This window comes from Mustela nivalis (assembly GCF_964662115.1).
Source record: "Mustela nivalis genome assembly, chromosome: 17".
In the NCBI taxonomy this organism is placed as follows: Eukaryota; Metazoa; Chordata; class Mammalia; order Carnivora; family Mustelidae; genus Mustela; species Mustela nivalis.
In genome coordinates, this window is record NC_139036.1 from 19,564,558 (window position 1) to 19,589,596 (window position 25,039).

Below are 25,039 nucleotides of genomic sequence, written 5' to 3' on the forward strand. Positions count from 1 at the left end.
CATATGTCTAGAAACTCAAAAACCATAGTTCTAAATCCTCAGGTCAAAGAAGAAATTATAAAGGAAATTACAGGATAATTAGATAAGTACAACAATAAAAATACCATGTAACAAAGTTTGTGAGACAACTAAAACAATATTTTAAAAAACTATAGATTTATGTGCTTATATAAGAAATATCAAAGTCCAACCCAAGTTGAAAAAGTATCTATAGAATAACTCAAAAGAACAAAGGAAACAAAGATATGGGTAGAAATCAGAGAAGAAATAAAATGGAAAGATGAATAAAATCAAATGCTGATTCTTTGAAAAGATTAGTAAGCAGACAAACTTCTGGCAAGACCATCAAGAAAAGTGAAGAGATACAGGTGATGATAGATGAGATTTACAAGTACTATCATAAAACTATAATATTTACGTTTACAATATTACATTACAAAAGGTCATAAAAACTTAAATAAAATCTTTAAAAAAAAAAAAAAAAACCTGTACAGACCAATACCACAAAGACATTGTCTCCCAAACAGCCATAAACCCTGATAGTTATAGAAGCTGAATTCTCCTAAAAATTTCAAGGAGGAAATAATTCATTTTCTACAATTTGTTACAGATAATAGAATACAAAGAGAAATACCTAAAATGCTTTATATGGCTGACATCATTTTGATTTCAAAACCAGATAGTAGTAAGAAAAGAACAGATAGCTGTTTGTGTTTTCTTAGAATTTTTGTCTACTTGGCATCCATCCACCAGAAGGCCAATAACATTAACTGTATGTTCTTATTTCCTGTATTCTTGATGCTCTGGCATTTGTGACCTCGCTGACTAGGGAGAAACTACCTCTCCGAGGGTTGGTCAATTCCTGAGAGATAGCCAAGGTTAGTCCAAGAATGTATTTTTCCTATGTAAACTGAAGAGCCCAAACTTCAAATCATCTCCTTTACCTGTATGTTCTACTTCAGGAGGCATTATTCCTCTGCCCTAAGCACTAAAGGTCAGATATTAGCAATTGGAGAGCACCTCTTTAAGTCCAGAGCCTGCCAACATTATTCAAACTAGCCAATTCTAGTGTTTCCCCCTTCCTTGCCTTACCCCTTGCTCTTGCTTTTGCTTCCTGACTACATCTGGTACTTCCCATGTCCTTGAGTGGAGTAGCATGCTCCCTTCTCTTGTGAACAGTAATAATATTTCAATGCATTCTCTCCATGTCAGTGTCACCCCCATAAATTAAAATCTGCAGGCACATTTTCAGTTAATAACTAAAGCCCATTTCATTTATGAACATTAGATGTCTGAAAATCCTAAATGATGAATTAGTGAATTGAATCTGTTAGTATATTAAAAATAACACTTACTGTTCAAAAACAATTAACACAAAAAATTCAAGAATGGGGGCACCTGGGTGGCGCCTTGGGCTCAGGTCATGATTCCAGGGTCCTGGAATCGAGCCCCGCATCAGGCTCCCCGCTTGGCAGGAAGCCTGCTTCTCCCTCTCCCATTCTCTCTGCTTGTGTTCCCTCTCTCACTGTCTCTCTCCCTCTCTCTCTGTGTCAAATAAATTTAAAAAATCTTTGACAAAAAAAAGAAATTCAAAAATGGTTTAGTATTTGAAAATCTATCAATGTAATCACATTATGGACTACAGGAGAAAATGAGTATTTCAATAGATTCAGGGAAAAGGCATCTGATAGGTTTTTTTTTTTTTAAGATTTTATTTATTTATTTGACAGACAGAGATCACAAGTAGGCAGAGAGGCAGGCAGAGAGAGAGAGAGAGAGAGAGAGAGAGAAGTAGGCTTCCTGCGGAGCAGAGAGCCCGATGCGGGGCTCGATCCCAGGACCCTGAGATCATGACCCGAGCCGAAGGCAGCAGCCCAAACCACTGAGCCACCCAGGCACCCCAGGCATCTGATAGTTTTAACGATTTATTAAAAAATTGCCAGGAAACTATGAACAGAAGGAAAAATTCCTGAACTTGATAAAGTCTACATACTAAAAGCTAATATACATCAAACTTAATGGAAAACTTCAGGATCATTCCATTTAAGATATAGATAAGAAAAGATGCCCATTGAGGCTTTGTTCAACATATTACTGGAGGATATGGCTAATATAATAAAACGGGGGGAAGGGGGAAAAAAACCAAGGAATAAGGATTAGAAGAGATGAAGCAGATGGTGTAGACAAATTATCATCATAAATGAGTTTAGAAAGACTGCCAGATACAAGAAATCAACTTAAAAAAATCAATAGCGTTGCTCTGTACCAGAATAGTCATATGGAAAATAAAGTACCACTCAAAATAGTTATATGGACTATCTAGGAATTAACTTGAAGATAGGGTAGAGGACATTGATGGGTGAAAAATCACCTCACAAAAATGTCTACATGAAGAACTATACCACATTTACCGGTAGTTCCTTAAAGATTAGTCTATAAACCCAAGACAGTTCCAGTATAAATCAGGAAGGTTTTGTTCTAGTTTTCAAGAAATTCCACAAACTTATTCTAAAACGTCTATATAATAAATGTCTAAAAATAATTCAATCAAATTTAAAGAGATGTATAAAGGGACTCACCCTACTAGATAGTATGATTTACTACTAAGACATAATAAAAAACTGTCTAACTGCCATAGCAAAAATAATAAACAAGAGAGCTTAGCAGATTTATGAATATATGGTAACTTGACATGATAAAAATGGCCAATAAATCAGAAGGAAAAGCATGCATTATTTACAGATGGTACTGGCAAACACCTGTGCCAATCTAAAGAAAAATAATGTTGGATCCCTACCTCACAACATGTATAAAGGTGAACTCAACATGACCTATATATAAAAGGTATTACAAAGCCAATAGTAGAGAGGAGAACATCTTGGAGAACAGCTTCAGAGCAGCAAATATCTACTTAGACAAGACCTCTAAAGCACAAACTATATAGGGGGAAATTGATTTGACTATATTTAAGAGTGAATTTATGCTCCATAAAGGACACATTATAGTCAACTCTAAGCTTAATAACAAGTTAGCACTCTAATACTGGACTTGAGTTTATATATCTCTTTAATAACTGTTTTATGAGGCAATTCAGTTTGGCAAGACCACTGTTTAGTACACATGGTCATTCAGAAACCTAAGCTCTTTCTGGCTTGCTGCTCTGCTATTTGCTAGGGTATGGAGAAAGTTAGGTCATGGCCTAAAATAACAAACCTATCCATCTTCCAATCTATAACAAGGAAAAAAAGACCACATAATTTCTTTTGAGCTATTGAAGTAGAAATGCACATAACACTTTTGCCCATATCTGATTGACAAAATTAGTCACATGGCCTCAATTTAGCTAATGATAAAGTTAAAAAATGTAATCCCTAATTGAGCAGCTATGTGTCTAGCTTAAACTGTCTGTAAAGCTAAGAATAGACTTTGGTGAATTATTAGCAGTCTTCACCATAAGGACACAAAAAGTGTAACAGACTTACGTCTAAAACAACAAGGGATTAATATCTAAAATATATAAGGGACTCTTACAAATCATAAAAAATAGAGACAGGAAATACAGAGAACTGGTCAGTGGACATGAATGAGAAACTTGAAGAATAAGGAATGCCTAACAAACACATGAAGAGAAAACTCAGCTTCATAAAAATCAATGAAGTACAAAATAAACAACTAAGAATTGGAAAAACTATAAGGTGTTGATGAGTAAATGGATAAATAGTGACCACCAACAAAATGAAATTGAATGTAAACTGGTATATGTATTCCAGAAACCAATTTGCCATGCTCTCTCTAATCCTAATCTTCTTTCTTAGTGAAAAATTCATTTATATACTCCCCAGTTCAGAAATCTCACTCCTGGATATATTCCCCAAAGAAACTCTTTTGTGGGACAGGTATGAGAATGTCTTTTTCTTTACAGTATTGTTGTGGTAGGAGGAACACAGGGTAATTTAAATGTTTATTTCTTAAGGGAATAGGATCAGATAAAGTTGAGATATATATATATATATATATATATATATATATATATATACATACACACACACACATATATCATATATAAAAGATCTGTAATACAATGGTATTTGCATATATAAAACATACTCAAAACAACACAATATAAAAGGACACATCCTCAAGCATACCTATCAAATCAGGGTATGTTTAAGGGGGAATGGAAGAGGGGATTAGGGATGAAGAGGAAAACTAATCAACAGGAAAAGAGCCTTATCAGGCTGATAATGTAATTGTACCCCAAAATGAGGACTATGACTAAATTCCCTGCATGTTTAAAAAGTTTACTGAGTAAGTAACAGTTCTTTCCATTGCTAAAGAGATGTCTCAGTTCCAGAAAGACAAACACACACAGACATAAAAATATGAAAGATGCAGTTCTGAAATAATCTTGTTTTGTATGACAATTTGTCTATGATGAAAAGACAGCAAGAAGTGGGAGAAGCATAAAAGGAGTGCTTAAAGGAGTGTACTTTTAGACTGCTCATAAAAAAAGGTATAGTTCTTTAACACTGTGCAAGATACAGAGTTAAGGAAAACAAACCCAGAACATGGTTTTTAATATCCTATGCTGCATCAAAGAGTTGAAGAAAACATTTTATAAGATTTAGTGAAAACATATTTACTGTAATTAATGACCTCTTCCTATTATTGCTTGACTCACTAATAAAAGGAAAAACTACAATTTATTCCACTTAGAAACACAAACTTATTTTCCAAAGGGACATCATTAACTATGTTGGTAATAACTAGCACACTTATAATCAAGTCAAGGTTGTGGGGCACCTGGGTGACTCAGTCGTTTAGCATCTGCCTTCAGCCAGGGTCATGATCCCAGGATCCTGGGATACAGCCTGGCATTGGCTCCCTGCTCAGCAGGAAGCCTGCTTCTCCCTCTCCCACTCCCCCAGCTTGTGTTCCCTCCCTCGCTGTGTCTCTGTCAAATAAATAAAGTAAGTCAAGGTCTTGTTGCCCCCACACAGGCCGATTTTAATGAAATACACTTGGCAATTTTTTTTTTAAAGACAAGCAACAGTTTGGCACCTAATATATAATCACAATGACCAAGTCAGGTGTGCAGCATCCCCAGTACAGACTTTATTAGAGTTCAGTTATAAATACACAATCTCTTGACACTGAAGATGTAGTTCTTGCAGATAAAGCCCAAAGGCAGGAAATGAATCTTCTCCCCAAAGCTGCTTCTTATCTTTAAAGTAACCTCAAATTATTACTAAACTAATAAAGTAATTTTGTTCCAGAAAGTGATCTGATCTATTTTATTTTCAGCTTTTGATAAATTCAAGAATGAGATGGAGGATTATTACTTTTTGTCTCACTATACACACTGAAACACAACATGAAAATAAAGGAAAACAAATTTTAAATGATTTTTTTATGGTAAAGTTGGAATAGGCGACAGCAAAGCCTGCCAATAGATGAGGAAGATGGGTATGGTTTTAGAAAAATAAAAAGCTAATTTTGTTATTTAACAGCATATTTGGAAGTAAAGCCTTTATTATCTTCTAATTAGAAACTATTAAAAAATGAGTAAAAAAGGTACAATAAGATTGCAAACAATCAAACATAATTCAAAAATATAACTATGGTTATTACTTCCTTCTTAATGGAATTTTTTTCTAATACGATGGCTCTTCCCTAATGGCCACAACCCAACATGAAGATCAAGATTCTATTAAAAAAGCAGGCTACCAAAATTATGACTGTCAAACACAACCTAACATGGAGATAGCACAAGAAAATTTCAGATGACCAATGATTAATGATGATTTAGTTTTACTGCACACACAGAAGATGCCAGTTTCATTGTAGCAATCTGGGCACCATTCATTACACTTCCATTCTATGCCATGCACTGTAGTAGGCATTTAATATCATAGCAATACAGGTGCTATTTATTACACAGCTACTCTATGCCCCACACTGTACTAGGTATTTGAGGTATGCTCTCTCTAATCCTTAAAATAAACTTTTGGATCATATTATAAAATAGAAAGTTTGTTGTTGTTGTTGTTTTTAATGTGGAACTGAAACTGAGAGATTAAACAATCTGCCCAAGATCTTAAGCTAGGAAAACAATGCAAGCTTCTGTTTAAGGTGGCAAATTAATACATGCTGCAGCCTCCTTCTCCTGCTTCTTCTCCTGCTAATCCAAACCCTCAAAATGACAGGAAATCCACAATTATGCCAGAAAACAAGAAGGTGTACTTTTAATGTACTGGAAACCTGAGGAAGATATAAGGCAAGAAACCAAACTGCCCACAGAGACTGAATGCTAGAAAAGGTGGGAACAGTTCCCAGGGTGCTACAAATTCTGAGGTAAGGGAGAGAAAATAGGAAAAGACAGAAGACAGATTAACTGCAGTTTCTGCATTAAAAGCACCAATACGGGTAGATCTCTATATACTGCCTTTTTTGGAAAAGGCAAATAACAGAGATTTCATTTCTGCCCTTAGTTGGAAAGGGTGAACACAGAAACTTGAGTAAGCCTGGTAAAATTTTAGAATACCAACGATAAATAAAGAGAAAAATCCTAAAACATATGAGAAAGGAAGTTGAGAAAGTGGATTACTCACAAAGAATTAGACAGATACCACACACTACTATTTGCAAAGAGTGGATATAAAAATAAAACAAAGTATGATACTTTAAAGTTTCTATATGTAACCAAACTATCTTAAAAAAAAAAAAAGATTTTATTTATTTATTTATTTATCAGAGGAAAAATAGAGAGCGCGCACAAGCAGGCAGAGCGGCAGACAGAGGCAGAGAGAGAAGCGGGACTTGATCTCAGGACCCTGGTATTATGACCTGAGTCAGAGGCAGTGGCTTAACCGACTGAGCCACCTAGGCATCCCCCAAACTATCTTTCAAGTGTGAAGGCAAAATAAAGGCATATGCAGGTCTGCAAAGATTCAATTATTACCCAGAAATATACTCCAAAAGAATTACTTGAGAATATACTTACGCAAGTACAAGTAGCATGAAGTAAACAACATCAAAGAAACCATTAAATTTTAAATGATTCTTGCATTAAAAAAAGAGATTCAAAACAAAAGTTATGAACTACTTTTTTAGAAAAAGTGAGGTCAGGGCGCCTGGGTGGCTCAGCAGGTTAAAGCCACTGCCTTCGGCTCAGGTCATGATCCCACGGTGCTGGGATCGAGCCCCACATCCCGCTCTCTGCTGAGAGGGGAGCCTGCTTCCCTTCCTTTCTCTCTGCCTGCACCTCTGCCTAATTGTGACCTCTGTCTGTCAAATTAAATAAATAAAATTTAAAAAAGAAAAAAATGAGGTCACTAAAAAAACAAAGCTTGTGACATGCAACGCAGAACTGTGGAAACATTAACAAGTTTCTTAGGAAAGAAAAAAGACTTCTCAGTCGAAGAATTTAAAAGAAAACAAATTAAGAATAAAGAAAGGTTACATGGGGACCCGTGGCTGGCTCAGTCAGCAGAGAGTGTTAACTCTTGATCTCAGGGTTTTAAGTTCAAGCCCCATGCTGGGTGTAGAGGTCACTCAGAAATAAAATCTTTAAAAAAAAAAAAAAAGATTACAAGGTAATAACAAAGAAAAAAGTAATATAATAGAAAACTAAAAAAGAGTAGATGACCAGTAATCAAAAAGCTGATTCTTCAAAATGTAGTAAGTGATTTAGGCAAACTTTTGTCAGGCCTGACCAAGAAAAAGGAGAGAAAACAAACTCAGGAATAAAAATGAGACAGAATTACAAATTCAGAAGAGATTTTTAGAAAACATTTTAACTAATATTGAAATTCTCTACAAATATGATTTGAATCCTAGGGGAAAAAAACGAGTGATTATTTCAGAAAATATAAATGGCCAACATTAGCTGAAAAGTAGAAATCTGAATAGTTAAGGGCAAAATGCAATATATCACTTTGCAGTTTAAAGGAACATATTTTCTGTTAACTGAGGCAGAGATTCTTAAATAGTTTGGTCTCAGGACCTTTTAAAATACTTTTAAAAATTACTGAGGACCCAGAAGACTTTTGCTTCTATGGGTCATCCTATCAATATTTATCATATTAGATATTAAAACAAAATTTTATTATTTTTTAAAATTGTTTAAGAGATTTTATTTATTTGACAGAGAGAGACCACAAGTAGGCAGAGAGGCAGGCGGGGGGGGGGGGGGGCAGGCTCCCCACTGAGCAGAGAGCCCGATGCGGGGCTTTATCCCAGGACCCTGAGAGATCATGACCCGAGCTGAAGGCAGAGGCTTTAACCCACTGAGCCACCCAGGTGCCCACAAAAATTTTATTATTAAGTCACTGAAAAACAACTATAAATTCATTCATGCTAACAACACTCTTATTAAAATAAATGTACTTTACAAATACATTTAGAGGAGTAGCATGTTTTATATTTTGGTGCATCTCTTTAACAGAAGATTGCTCAAATTTGCTGTGTTCAATTTGTTGCAATTCATCTGTAATGCAGCCTCTGGAAAACCCCACTGTACACTTGTGAGAAAGACAACAGTAAAAACAAATAAAGTCTTGTTATTATGAAAACAGTCTGACTTTGCAGACCTCATGAAAGGATCGTGGGGATCCCTAGGAGACTCAATATTACAACTTAAAAAGTGCTGGAGAGTGGTGATGATTGCACAATGTGAATGTACCTAATGCCACACCTATAAAAGGTTAAATGAGAAATTTTATGTTATGTATATTTTGCCACAACAAAAAAATAGCAAACAAAACCCAGCTGCACATATAAAAGAATAAATACATCAAGACCAAGACGTTTATTCTAGTAAAGCATGTTTTCACTTTAGAAAAATCTATCAATGTAATTCACCATAGTAATAGATGTTGAGAAAATGTGGTAAAATTCAATCCAAATGCCTAATAAAAATTTTTAGCATTCTAGATTGGTCAACTTCTACTAATTTATCCTGTGTTAACAAACAACATCAAAATCTCATGGTTTATAGCATAAAGATTTATTTCTTGCTCATGCTATGTGTCCATTACAGATGGCTTGTAGGCCCATACTGTCTTCATTCCAGGTTGAAGGTAGTCTCTATCTGCAACAAGCTGTTCATATAGCAGAGCGGAAAAGCAACAGCTAAATCACGAGATGGCTCTGAAAGCTTCTGCTCTAATATAGCTTATCAGTTTCACTCACATTCCACTGGTTATACAAGTCTCATGGATAAGCATAGTATCAAGGGCAAAGTGTATTCTCTCACACAGAGGATTATCTGTTAGGAGAACTCCGTAGAGATGGACCCAGTAGGCAGGCAAGAATATTTAGAAATTATACACCTACAATAGAGGGCAACTTCTCCTATTTGAAAAAGGGTATTTACCATGAACCTAGAGCACACATAACTTTTGCAATATATCAGAAATAAACACTGAGAAAAATACAACAATAAATTTAAAAGATCCCAACCAAGCATATGAGCTATGAAGTCAATTAACTATGTGATCTTAGGCAGGTTAAACTCTCTACCCATTTACTTCCTCAACTGTAAAACGAAGATGACAACATCCTACTTCAATGATTCTACAACATATTTTTTTCATATTTTAATGTCTCAGAGATTGGTGACGTCTTAAAAATAACAATTATCACCCAGGAGTCAATAATGATGTGCCAAATGAAAACCTTTCACTGACACTTTCTGATACCATCAAGAAAGCATCAATAACAAAGCATCTTAGGTTTAACAAAACATGGTAATATTTAGTGTTACTGTGATGATTACATGAACTAATTAATATACAACACTTAGGGCAATGGCTAACAGCAAGTACTCAATAAATACTATTTTTTCTCATTCTTTGTTCTACTTTATATCAAACCCCATTATAATGCTAAAGTAACTGAAATAAAACTGCACTGGAACAGGATTAGAGAAAGGAATCAATGGAATAGAACAGTCTAGAGAAACAGACCCACATATTTACGGGAATTTAAAATACAATAAATGAGCCATTTTACATCACTGGGAAAGGCACAGAGCGGCAGTTCTCAGTTCTATTACACTCAATACCCTTCTTTTATAGGGCCCTTTTATCTATATTGAATGAAATACACAGAAAATAAACTTTCTACACACAATTTTTAAAAATTATATACACATTCATTCTTTTTCATGAAATTTTGGATACACACATATATACACCCATAAAGAGCTATAAAGAATAAAGGAAAGTAACTTATAATGAAATATAAATTTTTTATATATGTAAATGCATAAGCACATCAGAAGACAGGATCAAAGTATCATTCTACCATGCAGACTCACTGTAATCACCATTAATGTTACAGATACAAATGCTGACTACAGAACTAATGGCACAAATACCGCCAAGTGACACTGGTGACAGTGACTGGATTTTCTTAAACGGTTAACCCTTTGTAAAAGTTCTCCCCACCCTCCATCCCCAGTAAAATTCTAAACAAAATAAGATACAATCTTCCCTCCATCTACAAGGCTGTCAAATTAGAGGAAATTTTAGCATACATTTTGCCATGCAAAAATAATACTTTCTAAAAGTATTTAAATTTTTATTTTATTAAAATCTATTTAATAAAAATAAAATGTACAAAACATATTTTGTGTTTATGTGCAAAAAGAACTTCAGTCTAGCCTAATAAAATTTTAGTTTTTCATCTATATAAAGGTTCAGAGGGATCTTACCTATATGGATGGGGTCATGAGATACAGAGTATCTACATTCTCTGGCCCAAAAACTGGTGTCAGTAATACTCTCAAAAACTTCAATGAGCAAAAGTCACTCCAAAAACTTCCCAATGCCCCTCTGCAAGTAGTGACTCCTCCACTGAAAACCCTTGGAATAGAATCTTCAAAAAAAAATATTCTAGGGGTGCCTGGGTGGCTCAGTGGGTTAAAGCCTCTGCCTTTGGCTCTGGTCATGATCCCAGGGTCCTAGGATCCAGCCCTGCATGGGGTGGGGGTAGTGTCTCTGCTCAGCAGGGAGCCTGCTTCCTCCTCTCTCTCTGCCTGCCTCTCTGCATACTTGTGATCTCTGTCAAATAAATAAATAAAAACTCTAAAAAAAAAATTCTCGACAACTGGATACCAACTTTGTTGACAATTAATAGCCCCATCTACTCAATATATTCCTAAGTCACCGCAAGACAGAGCTGTGTAATTTCATATGGTAAAAACCATGTCTCAACATAACTTCTATTTGTGTTCCTTTCCAACTAGTAAACAGGATGGAGTCTTTGAAGTCTGTCTTATCTCTGGCCAGTCTCCCAACTGACCCTTTTTCTGTTGCTTCTGAAATCCATTCTCTCTTCCTTTGAAAATCCCATTATAAACAATCTACCTCTCAGAGGGAGTACATTATAATGTTTAGAAGCATAGACTCTGGAATCAGACAGCTCTTCTAATTTCAAAATTCTTATTATTATCTAGGTACTCTGTGTGATACAGACCAATTTACCCTTTGACATCTTAGCTATATAAACTCTTCTTTTCCTTTAGCTTCTTCCCTTCCAGCTTAAACATGCATAAATCATCACTACCCTAAGAAAACAACAAAAAAGAAGATTCCACCAACTCCACTATTATTCCTTAAAGTTATCATCTCTATCTCTTCTCTCTCTTTCCTGTCAAATTTCTTCAAAATAAGACCATCAAATTAAATTGAATGAGTTACTGGGCCTGGTGCATAAACAATGAATCTTGGAACACTGAAAAAAATAAAATAAAATAAAAAATCAATTGATCAATCAAATGAGTTAACAGTCAGATAATAAAACAATAAAAGGGATGGAAAGGGAGACTGCAGAGCTAAAAAAAAGTTATTGAGAACTGAAACAATTATTAGAGATAATAAATAAACTAGAAACAGCAAAAACCAGGAAAGACATAACTCAACAAAGGTTTAAGATAATAACGGTTAATTCAGAGAAAAAAGACAAAAATTGAGTTTTCCCCAAATATCTGTTTAACTCTCTTATCCTACCTGGCTTTACTTTTTCTTGGTTCTTGTCACCTTATAAATTAACATGTAATTTACTTATCTGTTAGATTAACTATTACCTCTCTTCCTCCCACAAGAATTTAAGCTCCATGCGGGCCATGGATGTGTTTTGTTCACTGGCACAGAACAGGAATCACTAAGTATTTGTTGAGTGAAATAAAGAATAAATGCACAACGATATGAAAGATGATCCTCCAAAAGAGTCTACTAAATGGATCAGAAGAAGTATAGATATGGTGACAGCAAATTTCTGTGCAATGAAGAAAAAAATTAGATATTTAGATAAAAAGCAACAATTCATTCCAAGAAAAAATTATTCAAAATAATTTGCACCAAAACACACTAAACTTAAAAGAATAAAAAGAAAATATCCACTAGTTGTCCAAGCCAATAAAAAAGTAAGTCTTAAAATACAGTATTGTACTTCTCCTCTCAATGACTAATATCTATAAGGTTTTGAAATAAATTGTTATTCTAGAAGTAGTACACCTACTCAAATAGATATTTAGGTAATAAAAGCAATAAGCAATTATTCCTTAAAATTAAGAACTTAAGAAACAATGTCCTTATGAGCACTTGCTAAAAAACTACTCGACAACAACAGTGGAAAGCACTGGTAAAGAGACTACTGAGTGCACCAAATCAGATTTAAAAACAAATCAAATATTCTAGGAATAAAGGGATGGCAATGGCTTACCTTCAAAAAACTAAACAAAAAATAAATTTATGCTGATGGATGTTAAAAAGATTAAAATTTAATACTTATTTATAATAATTCTTAGTACCAAAACCTTACAGCTCAAACACACATTTAATTATAAAACTTTATAAGCAACTCCCATTAAAGTCAGATGTATAACAAGAATGTTTCTATCATTGTTTTCTATTTAGCACTATACTGTAGTTTTCATAGAATGCAGTAACAGGGACACACATAATCTCAGAAGAGTAAGACATATCAATGAAAAGAACTAAAAAGAGACAAACTCAAAAGAAATCATCAAGCTATGAGATCTATAAAGGAACTAGAATTAAATCAACCAAAAAAACCAGAAGCTGTCACAGGTACTAGTAATCATAACTCACAAAATTCCCTTACACAACAGCAACAAGGGCTATAAAAGTACCTAGATAAATCAAAGATGTGTGTGACCTCAACTAAGAAATTTTCAGACTGTACTCAAGGACATATAAAATACCTGAACAAATAAAGACATATGCCATCTTCATAAATGAAGACTAAAATACCAGACTATCAATTCTCTTCTAAGCTGACCTATAAAACCAATGCAAGTCCAATCAAAATTCCTCATTTTTTCAATATGTACCTGAAAGTGATACTAAAATTCACTTGCACGACCTAAGGCATTTATTTATTTATTTATTTATTTATTTATTTGAGAGAGAGAAAGAGAGAGAGCATGAGCTGGGGGAAGGGGTAAAGGCAGGTCGATCCCAAGACTCTGAGATCATGACCCGAGCTGAAAATGTTATATTGGCTGAGCAACCCAGGCGCCCCAACCTAACGCAATTTTAAAGAACCAAAAAGGACAGGGTAGTGGAAAAGAGGATGAAAAGAATAGTAAGACAATGGATGACTTTGTAGGTCAAAAATAAGAATTCTAGTCTCCATCCTAAGAGCAATGGGAAGTCAATAGTGTTTATAAAACCAGTAAGATGACTCTATCTGGAGTGTGCAAAAATGCACTGGAGACACTTAAAAGATAACCTGGGAAGTCACTCAAAATGGCAAAGCATGGACCAATAAAACTTCTTTTTCATACTGGCAAAAAATTGTCAGAATCAGTTTTTTTTTAGAACTCTGGAAATTAACTAATGGCTTAAAGCTTTAAGTCTAGGGAGCATTTATTCAAGAACAGCTGAATCTCAGTAAGAACTCTGTGACATTTTTAACTTTCCAGATTTCCATCATCCCCTCCCTAGTGCCATGATAGCCTAAAAACAACAACCCACAATCATGGCAGAATCCAGCAATCTAGCAGCCACTAGAGAAGGCAGAATGGGGTTAGAGATCCTTCAAAACCCCTATCCCAGAGAATTACTGGATGTGTCTGGTGGTTCCCTTAAGACACACCACTCACAGGGCTGCCTTTATTTGACTTGACAGAGTGCCAAAGTAAAACAGACTTTTCCCTGGGGGTGTCTGTCAAAAACAATCATAGACAACTGCTGCACATCAGGGCTGCCTGCGGCAGTGCATAACAGTTTTAAAGGGGAAAACAACAGGCTAATCAAAAAGCTTAAAAAGAAAAGTTGAGAAATAAGATATTCAAGAAGCTTTGAAAGCTTCCCATATCCATGGGATCATGAAGTCCACATGCATACAAGACATCTGTACCAGATCACGAAAGACCTGAAACAGTCCTAAGCTCTCACAACTGACCCTAAGGCTCTGCAGAAGCAAAAAGTAAAGGCTAAGGCAAAGTTGTAAAATGCCTAGTGGTGTACTGTAGATATACCCCATATGCATACAGAGCCCCCTTGGCAGACTGGAGACTTATTAGTTACAAGTATTTAAAGAAATCTCTTTCAAATCATTAGCTAACCACTAAGCTAACCAAGCAACAACTCTAGTGGCCATACATAACAAAAAAATACATAGACTTCAAGAATTACTTCAGAAAAATCACTACATAAAAAACAAAAACAGCAAAAAAAAACCCTGGAAAGATGAAAGACTCTGGTTTCCAGAGATGCCACATTACAGTATTTTAAACTTCAGTTCCCAACCAAAAATTAAGAGCCATGCAAAGAAACAAGTATGACCTACACACAGAATGTGTTCAAAGAATTAAAGGAAACTACATCTAAAGAACTAAAATCTGAGAACAATGTCTCACCAAAGAGAGAATACCAATAAAGAGACAGAAATTATAAAACAAAAAACTCTGAAGTTGGAAAATAAAATAATGCTTATGAATTATATTTCAGATCAAAGACTTTTTAAAAATCACCCATGTGCCAACGTAAGTAAATTTGGCTAAAAATGCATAGATTTAAACATAGAATTCATAAATTAATTTTACCCAACTACAAGGACTCATGATTAACACCATCATTTCCTTCCTAAAAAACATAAAAAATTCCTACTTCATCTCATCTATTATCTGGGTTCTCTCAACTACTTCTTTAATGTTCTCATTCTATTGGAAGATGAAATAAGAATAGAAAATTCTCAGGGCACCTGGCTGGCTCAGTCAGTAGAGCATGTGACTCTTGATCTAAGCCCATACTGGGGGTAGAGCTTACTTAAAAACTAAGTATGTACAGAATTTTCTTGTCATCTCCCCACTGCTAGCAGAATTCTATTATTTAGTACTGTCTTCTCTCCTCTTGCATTTTTTTTTACAAGATCCTATTTATTTATTTGAGAGAGAGACAGAGATAGCTATAGAGAAGCAAGAGAGAGCACAAGTGGGAAGGAGAGGGAGAAGTAGGCTCCCTGCTCTGCAGGGAAGAGGGGGCTTGATCACAGGACCCTGGGATCATGACTTAAGCCAAAGGCAGATGCTTAACCAAATGAGCCACCCAGGTACTCCGTCTTCTTCCATTTTCTTATGCTTCTGTTTCACTCGTGTATAGCAAGTCTAGGGATGCATTTTTAGCAAAACTGTACAACTACTTTAAATCCCTCATTGCCTATACTGCTGCTAAATATATTCACTATCATGAATTTATCAGGAATTCATCTTAATAGTATGAGAAAAGTGTAAAAAAAATTCTTAGTGATCATTAAAATAATATAAATTTTCTGCCAATTCTATACATAATATATGCTGTTATATTTATATGAAACTGTCCTTTTAGCTGTATCAGACTATATCCAGAAAAACAGAAAATTGTATGATTATAACTGATGAAAAACCACAACTGAAACTTTATTGGTTCAGATGTACTACTATGTTGAGATGGATTAATATTTTAACTTTTCCTTACCATTAGCAAACCAAACCGGCTTTCAACTAAAATAGGATTAGTTTCTTCATTAGGAAAAACAGACCTATAAAGACTACTTCACTAGAAAATGCTTTTAAAAGACTGGAATTAAAGTGGAGAAAGATTAAAAAACAGTGAAAACACTGAAAGTATATCATGTAACCCAGTTACTAATGTTTCTAACTTCAAGAATATACAATTATGGTTACCCTTTTTTTAAAGCACTCATTTCCTTCTATTCTTCAAAATTACAATAATATATATAATTAAAAAAAAAAACCACATGGGGTGCCTAGGTGGTTCAGTCGTTGGGCGTCTGCCTTTGGCTCACTCAGGTCATGATCCTGGGGTCCCAGGATCAAGCCCCACATTGTGCTTCCTGCTCTGCGGGAAACCTGCTCCTCCCTCTCCCATTCCCCCTGCTTGTGTTCCCTGATCTTCCTCTGTCAAATAAATTTAAAAATCCTTTAAAAATAAGTAAGTAAATAAATAAACAAATACCACACACTATCATCCAAAAAAATAACGGGTTTCATTTTTTTTCTTTTTAAAAAAAATTTTATTATTTATTTGAGAGAGAGACAGAGCATGAGCAGGGGGGAAGAGAGAGAAGAGGGTGAAGCAGACTCCCTGCTGTGCAGGGAGCCCAATGATGCGCGGCTTGATCCCAAGCACCAACTGAGCCACCCAGGTGCCCCTCATTTATTTTTCTGTTTATACATACACATATAGCTTTCTACGACCCTACATGTTCAGTTTTGTATTCTGCTTATTTCACCTTACTTCATGCTTTTAAGTAGTTCCAGTACTGTCATTATGTCTTCTATCGGATAAAATGCGTTATTTCCTTTTATATTTTACCATGATTTAAAATCTAAGTATCTTAAGGAAAATGCTTATCAAATTCACCATTAATTTTTCTTAAAAAATATTTTTTCAATTATAAAACTACTGTGGAAAATTTGGAAATTACATAAAAATATAAAAAATCACCACTCATCAGTACACTACACAAAGACAACTAACATTAATATCCTGAAATGCTTACAAAACCAAAAGGCAACTAACAGAATGGGAGAAGATATTTGCAAATAACATATCAGATAAAGGGCTAGTATCCAAAATCTATAAAGAACTTGTCACACTCAACACCCAAAGAACAAATAATCCAATCAAGAAATGGGCAGAAGACATGAACAGACATTTTCTCCCAAGAAGACAAACAAATGGCCAACAGACACATGGAAAAGTGCTCAACATCACTCGGCATCAAGGGAAATATAAATCAAAACACAGTGAGATACCACCTCAAACCAGTCAGAATGGCTAAAATTAACAAGTCAGGAAACAAAAGATGTTGGTGAGGATGTGGAGAAAGGGGAACCCTCCTACCCTTTTGGTGGGAATGCAAGCTGCTGCAGTCACTCTGGAAAACAGTATGGAGGTTCCTCAAGAAGTTGAAAATAGAGCTACCCTATGACCCAGCAATTGCACTACTGGGTCTTTACCCTAAAGATACAAATGTAGTGATACAAAGGGGTACACGCACCCCAATGTTTATAACAGTAATGTCCACATTACTTTGAATTGTGTAAGATTGCTGAATCATAGACCTGTACGCCTGAAACAAATAATACATTATATGTTAATAAAAAATTTAATAAAATTTAAGAAAAAATTCTGAAATGCTTTACTTTCTTTTTTCCTTTGATTTTATCTATATATATAGCACCAAACTTAATCATACTTTTCCTATGGAAGGGTAGACCAGTTCTAAGTTTTTGCTATCATAAACAAAGATTTTTGAATACCCATAAATCATAACACAAATTTCTGATAATTTCTTCAAGAGGGAATTTTAGAAGGGAAAATACAGGCAGTTTGTCTTTGATACAAAATGCAAGCTTTTAAATGTTTCTAACTTCAAGAATATACAATTATGGATATCTTTTTTAAACATTCACTTCCTTCTATTCTTCAAAATTACAATAATAATATGTATAATTTTTTTCAAAAGTAAAATGACCACATGCTGTCATCCAAAAAATAACAGGTTTCATTTATTCTTTTTTTTTTTTTTAGGGTTAACTTGACTTTTAAAGTTGACACTAATTTGCAAAACTGCTTTCCAAAAAGGGGCATCAATTTATACTAACACAAGTGTGAGCACCCACTTCACCAAAACCTTGCCATTACCATTTTTTAATAGATTTTTATTTATTTAACAGAGAGATACAGAGAGAGCACAAGTAGAGCAGCAGGCAGAAGGAGAGGGAGAAGCAGGCTTTCCTGCTTATTGGCAGGATATATGCTCCCTGCATACTGGTCAGGGAGCCCAATACGCGGCTCGATCCCAGGACCCTGGGATCATGACCTGAGCCAAAGGCAGACGCTTAACGGACTGAGCCACCCAGGCACCCCACCCATTACAGTTTTCTTTCTTTCTTTCTTTTTTTAAGGTTCTACTTATTTATTTGACAGAGAGAGAGAGAGAGAGAGAGAACAAGTAGGCGGGGGGGGGGGGGGGAGCAGGCTCCCCACGGAGCAGACAGCCCGATGCGGAATGGATCCCTGGACCCTGAGATCATGACCTGAGCCAAAGGGATGACTGAGCCACCAGGCACCCCATTACATTTTCTAAAAGTATTTGCTAATACAGAAAAAAACAGCTTACTGTTGTTCCAATTTACATTTCTTACTTATACTATGATGAAATATCTTTAGTGTATATCAGATATTTCTCTTTCTTCTGTATATGTCTATAAATGTGTTTTCCTCATTTTTCTGAAGTATTAGTGTTTTTTTATAAATGCTTTACATCTTATGAAAATGAATGCTTAACCTATGAAAGGACTATACCATGGCTTCTGAGAGACTCAAAGTACAAGTTATTGTTATCATTCACTACTTTTTGACATTTTTGATACATTTATGAAAAACTAAGTTAATAAACATTTGCTATCTAGCTTAACTTAATACCTCTTTTAACTTAATACTTCTGTGAAGAGATCAAAGAGTTCTGTATCTTCATCCAACCTGAAAATTGTTGCTTTTGGATAAAGACACAAACTGCAACAACTTTCAGGTTGTACTGATCATACTTCTTCATGGCATTATGAATTACTGTGCAAAACAGGATCCTACAAGAACACTGTCTAGAAATAATTATTTCAATTGCCAAGATTAAAAGGAAAAGTCACTGTGCTCTGCAAAATGAGCAAGTATTTAGTAGTAAGAAAAAACTAAAAGGAAGTTTCTCGTTTAACCTGTCAGGCAACACCTATTTTAGTCACTGACCATCCTGTAACATTTGCGAAATACTACTGGTTATCACAAGTGCTTCTGAGAACTGTGTAGACCAAGGGTCAGCAAGTTATAGCCAAATCCAGCCACCTCTCCTTTTGTAAATGAAGTTTTATTAGAATATGTTAATTAGTCATGATCATTCATTTACATATTGTCTAATGGCTGCTTTCACACAAGAGCAAAGTTCAATTGTTGGCCTGGCAAAGCCCAAACACCTACTGCCTGGCTCTTTACAATACAGACAACTAAAATATCCAAGTAAATAATTTTACTTGTAGTACTTGTATCAGCCTAGATATCCAGATCCTAACTTATGGAGCTCATACGCTAGTAGAGTGACAAGACTTGTATGCAAAGAACTTACATCACAAGGTATAAAAAGCTAAATGCTAAGAAAAGGAGAGTAAGAGAAAATGGGTAAGATTGCTTCCACTGGTGGGGCACCTGGGTGGCTCAAGTCATTAAGCGTCTGCCTTCAGCTAAGGTCATGATCCCAGGGTTCTGGGATCGAGCCCCGCATTGGGGCGCCTGCTTCTCCCTCTCTCACTCCCCCTGCTTGTGTTCCCTCTCTCTCTCTGTCAAATAAGTAAATAAAATCATTAAAAAAAAAAAAAAAAAGATTGCTTCCACTGGGGAAAATGAAGGAAGCACTTTTGCAATGGGTTTTGAAGGACAGAAAGACTTCTAGTGTGATGAAAAGCAGAGTTGCAAAAAAACTACACTCTGCAGAGAGAAGCACAGTTAGGGAACAAATGCTAATAAGCATTTTGAAGCCAAAGCTAGTGAAGGATTTCAATGTCAGGACTAGCAGTTTAGATTTTAAATATAATTAGGCTCAAAAGCAAGATAGTTACAAGTGAATAGAACTGTGCTTTAAAAGGATCAATCTGTCCATACTATTTCAAATTAATTTAAGGAGACAGGTGATAAGGAAACTAGTTACAAAGCTATTAAAATAATCTAAGTGAGGAAGATGGTGGCCATGACACTGGAAGAGGATACACTTGAAAAAAATGGAATAAACACATTACTATCACAGCAGAACCACTCAAACACTTATGATCAGACAATACCATCTGGAAACAATATTAATCTCTTACTCATACACAGTAAAAACTCCCATCTCCTCTGCCTCTGAACAAACTAATTATTCCTAATTAGTTCTGATAATTTTCAAAAGAGGAACCACTTAAATACCACTTTCCCACGTTTAAACTAACTCTGAATATAAGCACATATTAAAATTGAAGTCATTTGCTAGGGCCCCGTCTGCTGGACCTCTGGAAGGAAAGTCTGATCTTAAATTTGGATTCTTAAATGCTTCTGAATTGCTGTAAATAACAAGGGATTTGCTTTGCAGCAGCTCTTCTCCAGGTATATAATGCCCTCTTTTGGAAGAAAACCATAAAATATCTTTCTCTATATTTTCCAAAGCACTTTAACTTTATTGTTGTTTAAATTGTTAAATTTTAGATAAGAATTCTGGTATTCAGATCTCATATATTTAAATATACTTAACTAAGAAATTTACTTCTCAATGCTGGAATTCATCAGACTCATCTGTTTATTGATAAGATGTTATAATGAGGGGGAGCCTGGGTGGCTCAGTGGGTTAAAGCCTCTGCTTTCAGCTCAGGTCATGATTCCAGGGTCCTGGGTTCAAGCACCGTATCGGGCTCTCTGCTCAGCAGAGGGCCTGCTTCCCCTCCTCTCTCTCTGCCTGCTTCTCTGCCTACTTGTGATCTCTGTCTGTCAAATAAATATACAAAATCTTAAAAAAAAAAAAAAAGATGTTAAAATGAAAAACTTTTATATTTGTTCACTAAGAACAAAGCTGCAGCTTTCTTGTCAGTTGGCTTCTGGCTGAGCTCTACCAATGGAAAACAAAGATGATATACTGGAAGGTGGGAGAAATGGAAAAAACCAAGTATTCCTCTCTGCCTTTTTCTCTACCTAAGACATTAATCTCCATAGTGGCTTCAGCTCCTTCTGGAAGACTCTAGTTCCCAGGTAACCCTAGCCCTTGGCTTCCAGGACCTATATCCTACCCTTTATCATTACTTGCTCTTACTGCTGCTGATCTCTGGGATGCTTCACCATCCTCTTTTTGGTTTCTTAAGTCTTTTATTACTTATGTACCCAATTATCTGCAAGAAATCCCCCTAGGAAAAAGAAGGGAAGAAGGAAGGGAAGGAGGGATAGACAGAGAAAAGAAGAGCAAACTGGCCTAGCCCTAGCTTTTCTGGTTCTAGTATACCCACTGCCCACCAGCTTCATTTCGCAATGCAAAAGGAAGAGCAACAATGTGCGTAAAAACTTTCTAGACCGCTTGTGTACACCCATCCTTCTCAAATATTTTGCTTTGTATTACATGATATGCCAGGATGTGAAACTACAGAATAGGCATGTCCATGACTGATGACTTAAAAAAACAAAAACAAAACAAAACAAAAAAACATATATATATATATATATATATATATATAATATATATATATATATATATATATATATATATATATATATTTTTTTTTTTTTTTTTTTTTTAAACAATGACAAGGGTGCAGTCAATTCAATGGAGAACAGTCTTCCACAAATGATGCTGGGACAACTGGATACCTTATGCAAATAATAAAGTAGAACCCCTACCTCACACCCTATACAAAAATTAACTCAAAATGGATCACAGACCTAAATTTAAGAAGTAGAACTACAATACAGGCATAAATCTTTGTGACACAGGATTAAAGAGTGATTTCTTAGGTAAGACACCAAAGCGTAGAAACCTATTAAAAAAACTAAATTGGACTTTCTCAAAACTGAACTTTTGTGCTTTAAAGGATACTACCAAGAAAGTGGAAAGACAACCCACAGAACAGGACAAAATATTAATAAACTGTATCTAATAAGGGACTTGTATCTAGAATATATAAAGAAATTTTACAACTCGTAAAAGCATAAATACTCCAATTTTAAAATAGGTAAATGATATGAACAGACATTTCTCCAAACATGATAAATAAATGGCCAGTATCACTGGCCATCGGGGAAATGCAAATCAAAATCATAATGTGATAGTTGTTTGGGGCATAATGTAGGGAAGTAGACTGCATCTGGAGCCAGTTTCTTCAACAGAAGGAAAGCAATAAACAAAGAAGTATCAAATACGTTCAATTACCTACCTATGCCTTATAAAATAATAAAAACTGAAAGAGAAGCTATCTTTCTACCAGAACAAAGGAAGAACAAGATTAACGGACTGAAAAGTCTTTAGAAATACAGAAAATGACTCAAGTATTAGATAAGCATATACATGGGGTTGTTTCTGTATAAGCTGTGGATTTCACAGGAAAACACTGTTCTGGCTGCTACAATAAAAAATACTCAGATATTATTGTGGTACTACCAATGGTACTTTCAAGAACTACCATAATTATACCTGAGCAATTACATTTAGCAGACAATTAATAACCACAAAAGTAGTCTTAGAAGAAACTACTTCGCAAATAAAAATTTCTAGGCAATTGGTGACATCTTAATAGCTCATTTTCAGGGATCTTTACACTAACAATTTGTCACATCAGTAATAGCTGTCTAAAACAACTTTGTATGACTGCTTAGAAATAACTGAAATTCACCACTTTAAAAAAAATCTTAGATTATCCATGTACCACTCATGAAGAAAAAAAAATCAGTGAGAAGTCTTTCTTTAAATATTCCCTTTGAGAATTCTGTAAATTATTTGATTATTCTGTAAATACCTAAGGCAAGAAAAAAGACATCAAATTCACAAGTTCAATTTAAAAAATTATATTTCTAACAATGCAATAGAAAAACATATGTTCCCTTACCTCCTCCTCATCATCAGAATCATTTCCAAACACTGATGGTTTTTGCAAAACAGGGTGCAACTGCTGTGCTTTCTTTGGCAAAATAAGCCCATACCTGCATTTTTTTTTTTGAAATAGAAATTACACCATTATACTTAAATGTTAAAAAATAATACATCCACTACCTCTTCCAGATGAAGCTACCAAATCAAAACATGTCAAATAGCTTATGAACACATAAGATTTTTTCTGCTTTTCTCAAAATTCTAATGTCCATTAAGATTTTCTAAGTATTGCTTTTAAGCAATTATTTGCAGGTAAAGACCAAATTCAAATACCATATTAATCAAAGAGAATTAATTGATGACTTCAGAAATGTTTTAGACGGTGAAGTAACAGTAATGTTTCAGAAAGAACACGTTAGTGGAAAGCTCAGTTTATGCCCACTAAAAATTAGAAAACACTCTAAATTATCCACGTTATTAAACAAAATATCTAGTCTTGTTTTGTTTTTCCCTACTGGATACTTACATAGTTTTAAATAAGTTATTGGATAATGTCACCCACAGAAATTTTTAAAAGATTAACTGAGAAACCCAAGTAGCCATGGACAGATGCCCATTACACTCTATCGAACTCATGAGCATCTCAGAGAACCATGCCATCAGATCCAACTCATTTAGCTTCTCACGTTTTGGCTTTAAAATGCCGAGATCACGGGAAGTAAGGATTATACATCAAAGGTAAAACTTCCAAGAACACACAATATTTGTCTCTCTTGCGGCAATGTATACCCCAATTCCCTATATGCCTACCCTTTTCTGAGGCTTCTCTGCACAACATTCCTAAAACAAGAAGGGAGGGCGGGAATCAGGACTTGAGCAGCCAAGGAGAACAAGGCCCTCTAAGGAAGCCAGGAATGGTCTCTCTTCTCATTGCCCATGAAAGCATCCAACCAGGGAGAAACTCAAGCGCGGGGTAGGAAGCAAGACTGAGGGGCCTCAGACCGAGCTTTTGGAAAATAGAAAAGTCTCGCTCTCTGCCCCTCAGCCTAACTTCCTTTATTTCCTCACAAGTTTCTCCCTCAAACTTCGGGCTTCCATCCTGGAAAATGTGTGGGGGAGGGGAATATGTTCCTCAGGATCTCTCGCTTCTCCCCGTCTCTATCACTGACGGCACAAGCCCCTTCACTTCCAGCGCACTTTTTCTCCTCGGCCAGACAAAATCGCCGTGATTTTCCATTCCCAGCCTGACCCTAACTCCCGGATCACTCACTGCCTGCCCGGAATCGCCATCTTGCTCCCGTCTCCGCTGAACGTGGCCGACGCCGACGTCACGGCGACGCAGACGCCGACGTCGTCACGTAAACTCTCGCGCGGATTTGGGAGGTCTGGACTACTTGGATCCGCTGAAAGTTCGGCTTTCGAGTTGCTTCCGCACCGTAGGGGACCCAGTCCTACGGTCTTCGTCTTTGTTTGGAAACCAACTGGCTGTCTCAAATTAATGCGAGGAAAGGAATGACAATTCTAGACTAGTAGCTCCCGAACTGTGGAGCGTCACCCGGGAATTCGTTAAAAATGTAAATTCTCTGGCCCTTTCCCAGACCTACTGCATCAGATGCATCCCCATCCGGGATGGGGCCCAGCAATCTGAATTTTAACGAACCCACCAGGGAACTGTGATAATCAAGTTTGAAAAAAACACTGCCCTAAGGCTATCGATTCCCCCCCCCCCGCCCCCCCCGCCGAGGTATTTAGTGTGAGTATACCTGGCTCAGGGTAACTTGGCAGAAGATAAAAACCTATACGTGAATACTGGGCATATGCTCATTGGACGAAATGATTTATAACATGGTGGTAATGCTGGGTATAGAAATCAAAATCATATAGGATCTATGTACATTTTTAAATCCAG

General features: G+C 35.7%; 1 protein-coding gene across 3 annotated transcripts in view; it reads right to left on the reverse strand.

Annotated features, from left to right (window-relative positions):
• Positions 1-24,473, reverse strand: part of NSRP1 (nuclear speckle splicing regulatory protein 1) — a 58,894-nt gene extending 34,421 nt beyond the window's left edge. Inside the window, exons 1-2 of one of the 3 annotated variants that reach the window (XM_082707130.1) lie at positions 24,401-24,473; positions 23,147-23,240 (exon numbers count right to left, since the gene is read on the reverse strand). In XM_082707130.1, the coding sequence (XP_082563256.1) occupies positions 23,147-23,240; positions 24,401-24,420 (114 nt within the window). In that variant the 5' untranslated portion in view covers positions 24,421-24,473. Of the gene's footprint in view, positions 1-23,146; positions 23,241-23,940; positions 24,107-24,400 lie in introns of those variants that run through there. The other 2 variants (XM_082707131.1, XM_082707132.1) reach the window with 2 other exon arrangements.
• Positions 24,474-25,039: the final 566 nt, after the last annotated feature.